Source organism: Nicotiana tabacum, chromosome 14 (assembly GCF_000715075.1).
Source record: "Nicotiana tabacum cultivar K326 chromosome 14, ASM71507v2, whole genome shotgun sequence".
In the NCBI taxonomy this organism is placed as follows: Eukaryota; Viridiplantae; Streptophyta; class Magnoliopsida; order Solanales; family Solanaceae; genus Nicotiana; species Nicotiana tabacum.
Window position 1 is genome coordinate 95,296,922 of NC_134093.1, and position 5,854 is coordinate 95,302,775.

The 5,854-nt window shown below is 36.2% G+C and overlaps 1 protein-coding gene across 1 annotated transcript; it reads left to right on the forward strand.

Moving 5' to 3' along the window:
- The first annotated feature begins 4,333 nt into the window (after positions 1–4,333).
- Positions 4,334–4,888, forward strand: LOC107771730 (agamous-like MADS-box protein AGL29). Its single transcript, XM_016591171.1, has one exon. The coding sequence runs from the start codon at positions 4,334–4,336 to the stop codon at positions 4,886–4,888; it is 555 nt and encodes a 184-aa protein (XP_016446657.1).
- The last annotated feature ends 966 nt before the right edge of the window (positions 4,889–5,854 follow it).

The following is a 5,854-nucleotide window of genomic DNA, read 5'->3' on the forward strand; positions in this document are numbered from 1 at the left end:
TCCAGAAAAATCTGCGAAAACTGATCTCAAGTGAGGGATGGCAAACTTGCTAGTCTACCCCGCTCATAATCCTGCTACCACCTCTTAGCAAACCAGTCATCTGGAACACTGCAAAGTCGACCCCATTGGTCTCAACAATAATCATGTTGTGCAACACCTCATGGAAACTGTCCAAATAATCATGTGGGTCCTCATAAGGTGCATTATTGAAATGAATAGGGAAGAGCTTTGTGAACTTCTCCAACCTCATCAATCCCTTAGAAGACATCGCGAGCCTCACCCTGGTATGTGTAGCAACAATAGGATGAGCTACCCCAACTAGCAGAACTGCTGGAGTTTGATATATGGGAGCCATCTACTCCGGAGTGTGAGTAGCGGAAGTATGTGCTCCTCCCCCAGCCTAAGAAATAGTTGGTGCCACCGAAAATGCACCGGTCTGGGACACGCTCTCCATGAGGCCCACTAAGTTGACTAGAGCATCCCGAAGCCCGGGAGTGGATATAACTCTCTTTGGGACCTGAGCGGATCCTGCTAGTGCGGTCTGAAATGATCATTCTAAGGCTCTATAGTAGGTGCTGCTGCACGAGCTCTAGGCTGAGCTCTGCCTCTGTCTTGGCCCTAGCCCCTACCCCTGGTAGTGGTTGCAACATGGGGCTCCAGCTCCTGCCCGATTGTGGATGTTGTGCGTGTTCTCACCATCTGCGAGAGAACAAGAATAGATTCAAACATCAATGATAGAATAAAATTGCACGATAGAGAAGAAAGAAGTGAATTTTTCCTAAAGATCTATAGCCTCTAGAAAATAAGTACAGACGTCTCCGTATCAATCCTCTAGACTCTACTAAGCTTGCTCATGACTCGAGAGACATAGGCAACCTAGTGCTCTGGTACCAACTTTTCACGATCCAAAATCTCACCTTCGGGACCGTGATGGCACCTAACATTTCACTTGCTAGGCAAGCCAATATTAGTTTAAGTACTTAACCAATTTTAACAATTCAAAATAAAACATTAATAAAAATAAACAGAAATAGTCTGAAATGGAATAATAAAACACCAATGACAATATCTAAACATCTTCCGGAATCGAGAGTCACGAATACATGAGCAACTAGAGTACTATACATATGTTTTGAAGCAAGTACAACTGTTTGAGACTAGATAAATAGTAGAACAGATAAAGAAGGAAACTTTAGGGATACGGACGTCATGCATCTATACCTCAAGTTTCTGAATGTAGCTGAATCCGAGCAGAACACAACTAGACATCATTGAGATCATCTGCACAAGAATTCCAGAAGTGTATCATGAGTACAGCCAACCCAATGTACTTTGTAAGTGTCAAGCCTAACCTCGACGAGGTAATGACGAGGCTATGACAAGACACCTACTTAAAACATGTACAGATAAATACATAGAGCAACGAAATAACAGGTAGGGCAATTAAAACATTAACTGGGAGGGACATGCGAAAGGGGGAATATCATAAGGACGGAAAGTATAAAATCACCAAATAACATCCTTCCGAAATACACAACAATATAACCAAGTAAATTACCAATCCGGAAACTAATTAAGGCAATGAAATAGAAATGGCATGGTATCACCCTTCGTGATTTTACTCCCGTCTCACCATGTAATATCATAAATAAAATGGTGCGACATTACCCTTTGTGCTTTTACTCTCTTCCTCACATGATGTGATAAATGATAATAATCGGTCAATGGCACGGAATCATCCTTCGTACTTTAATACTCTCAATCTCTCGTACAAATGATTTTGTATGCAAATAAGGCACGGCAACACACTTCGTGCTTTTAACTTATCCTCACCAAGAAGCAACATAAATCTGAATTAACTATACAAGGTGGGAAGCAATCTCACTTCAATTATGGTTCCATGATCAGAAACTCCACTTTCAAAATTTCCAACATCGTTTAAATAAACAATAAATACGAGGTGGATAATAAAAAAAGTAATAATCTAACCTAAGCATGAAAAACATAGTTAATGAAACAACTTAGAACAAAGAAATAATTTCCACCAATATACTTTAATCCAATGACAACGTATATATACGCGTCACCTTACATATACGCAGTCCCCGCACATAAATCACATAGCAAATAAACCAACAAGTTCTAATCCATCAAGTCATAGTAAACCACGATACTTACCTCACTCTGCTATCAAATCAATGCTCAACAGTGGCGTTTCCTATAGAATTAGCCTCCAAACCAATCAAATCTAGCCAATTATAGTTTAAATAATTCAAATTAAGCTTTAAAAACTACACAAGTGAAAAGGATTCAATCTTTAATAATTTTTGGAAAAAGTCAACAAAAGTTAACCCTAGACCTGCTTGGTCAAAGTCCGAGATTCAAACCAAAACCCAATTACCCATTCACCCCCGAGCTCGATTATGTGATTTGTTTCGAAATCCAACCTCAATTTGAGGTCTAAATCTTAATTTCTCAAAATCCTCAATTTATACCTAAATCCCTAATATCTACCATAATAAATCTTAGATTAAAGGTTAAAATCAATGGGTGTTTATGAAAATATAATAAAATAAGTTAAATTCTACTAACCAATGAAGCTGAGATGAAAAACCTCTTCAAAATCGCCTCTAGGCCGAGCTCAAACTTGAAAATGATGAAAATTCCGATTTTTGGATGCTTTAATACCTGGGTGTTAGGTGCCCTTCGCGATCGCGAACTCCTTCACGCATTTCTGAAGGGATCCCCAGCCTGGCATCCGCGTTTGCAACCATTGTGTCGCGTTCGCGTAGAAGGATGTCCCATGCCTGCCCCCAGATCCTACAAGCTTATGCGTTCGCGGGGTGACTGTCACGTTCGTGAAGGGTAGGACCCCTCTACTTGGTGTTCGCGATCCTGTCCCCGCATTCACGATGAACCAATCCACCCCAGCCCCAATTTTTCCTTTGCGATCATGAGGGTAGCTTCACGATCGCGAAGCACATTGCACCAGACACTAGAAACTGCTGAAAACCAGCAATCTCTAAAGTCTGAAATGGTCTGTAGCCTATCCGAAACTCACCTGAGCCCCTCGGGCTCTAAAACAGACTTGTACACAAGTGGAATAACATCATACGAACTCGCTTGCGTAATCAAAACATGAAAATAACATCTCTAACTACTAATTGGACATCAAAATGCATGAAATTTCAAAGAAAACTCAAGAACCTCTAAAATCACAACCAAGCGTCTGAATCCTATCAAACCAACTCTGATTTGCACCAAAATTTGCAGATAAGTTTCAAATAGCAAAATGGACCTATACCAAGTCCCGGAACTAAAATCCGAACCCAATAACCATAAAGTCAACCTATAGTGAAACCTAGGGAATTTCCTAACCTTCCCATTACTAGTTTTCAGCAAAACAAGTCAAATAAATCAAGGGACCTCCGAATTCAATTTCGGGCATACGTCCATGTCCAAAATCACGATAAGGACCCACCGAGATCATCAAAATATCGATCCGGAGTCGTTTACACAAAATATTGACCGTAGTTAACTCAAGTTGTGTTTTATAGCCAAAAATCACATTTTCTTTAAAATTTTAATTTTTACCGAAAAATTACGCGGATTGAACACGGAAATTGAGAAATATTAAATGGAGCTAATAGAGGTCTCGCAACACGAAAATAAGGGTCAGTACTCAAAACGACCTATCGGGTCGTCACAGTGTCCCTCTTAGTTATATTGCCTTTCAAAAATAGTACTTGATAAAATTAGTGAGTAATTAATTATTTACCTAGTTCAAGTAATTTCAGATTTTTATTGTAGTAATGTTTTAATATTTTTTTCTCAATTTGGTTATCTTCTAATTACATTTGCACTTATTTCAGTTAGAACATTAAAGCTTTTCCAATTAAACTTAAAATTTCAAATTTGGTTAACGTTCATACCTTTGGAAAGTTTGATTTTTATTATTTTAATTCATTAAAATATTCCTATTTAAGTTAAATTATAAATCTGACCCAGGTTAATTCGAACTCCTAGAATTTAATGCATTTCTAAACGCATTAGCTTATTTTCCTATTTGAGTTAAATTTCAATGATTCTGGTACTTAGTTTCTAATCACAACTTGGTAATTTTAGTAAGTATGATAAAATATTTACTTCTTTAACTTAAAAGTTTAGATTTCTTTGATTACTTTCATTTATAATATTTCGTTAGAAATTTATTATGATGAAGTCTTGATGTATATAAATAGCCATGATATTTTATTTCTCATAAGTGTCATTTCTTAAAAACTATTCATCAATAAGCTTTATATTAAACTCCTTCATTATAATTTTATTAGCGATGGAGGGTAAGAAGACTAGAGGACGACAAAAAATTCCAATGAAAAAGATAGAAAGTGAAGACGACCGTTATGCGACATTTTCAAAGCGACGTTCGGGTCTATATAAAAAAGCTAGCGAACTTGTTAAGCTATGCGATGTTGACATTGGAATTGTACTCTTTTCTCCAACCGGTAAGCCTTTTTCATTTTTTCATCCTACATCTGAAGCGATTATTGATCGTTTCTTTAATCCTAATACGCAATTAAGTGAAAGCACTCGCCTAGTTGCGGCTCATGCACGAAACAAAGTGAATCAACTCAACAATAGGAGGGAAGTGTTTGACAATATAAAAGAAGTTGCAAGTGCTCATGCTCTTCTACTTGACAAAACGAAAGAAAGTGGCCAGAAATACTGGTGGGACTCAATTGAGCAGTTTAATGCAGATGAAGTAACAAAGTTTGAAGATTGGTTAAGCACAAGTATTTTTAATATGAATAATCGCCTGAAACAGTTGGAAAATGGGGCTTCATCTTCATCTTCGTCTTCTTCACAGGCTTCTCTAGAAAATAATTAATGCACCTAATGTTTAGGATGTGAGGTATTTTATTTTGTACTTTTTAGTTTGTTTTAATGATACTACAAGCTGTATTATGCTAAGATTAATTTTTATTATTAATATATGATGGTTTTTATTTTTTACTATATGTGTTTCTCCGGTGTGAATTGTTACTTCTGTTTTCACACATAATTTATAATCTTATAAATATCACAATCAAAATATAACGTGGTTAAGGGTTTCATTCACTTCTATAGATAGTAATGTAGACATAGATCTATAATCGAAAAAACACATTTTAATGTGTTATGCTCGTGGGAAAAAAAAAGAATTAGATCTGAAGACAAGAAGAAATACGCAGATATGAAAAAGAAATTGTCCATTATCTTATATTAGTACTTTAAGCGTTCCAATAAAGCACTTATGAGTTCATCCAAAAATTTCTCCTGTCTAATAAATCTTTATTTCTTCTTGATCTTGAAGGATCGTGCATTCTTCCTTAGCTTTTGAAAGTAATTAAGAAGGAAACCTTTTACCCCTCGTGAAGTTTAAGTTATATGTACTATATTTATACAATATATTAGATCATTTAAAAAGGTAATTACATATGACTCTATTTAACAATATTGATTCATAACCTAGAATAAATAACAATATAAAAATATTTAATCAACTTTTTATCGCAACAACTTATATAACTAGGAAACTAAGTGGCAGGTAGGCTAAATTGATAGTGGTAAAGAAGTTTTATAATGGATAAGTCCTAAAAGTTAGTGGCACACGCTTTGAAACTCAGTGAACAATGAGTCTATCCATACGCTTCTCTACTTAAATACTAGATTTTTATTTACGACAAAGTTTAAATTCGTAACGTGCGTCTAACCCAATGCCTGCATTGTATTCTTAAAACTAGCTAGACCAAGGCCTGAGACAATTGAAGATTGGAACTTTTCATATTCAGCTTCAGAGCATTTATGATGATTA

Bases quoted from the DNA above. Each gene is read 5' to 3' on its own strand.
- LOC107771730 (XM_016591171.1), top strand. From the start codon at position 4,334: ATGGAGGGTAAGAAGACTAGAGGACGACAAAAAATTCCAATGAAAAAG.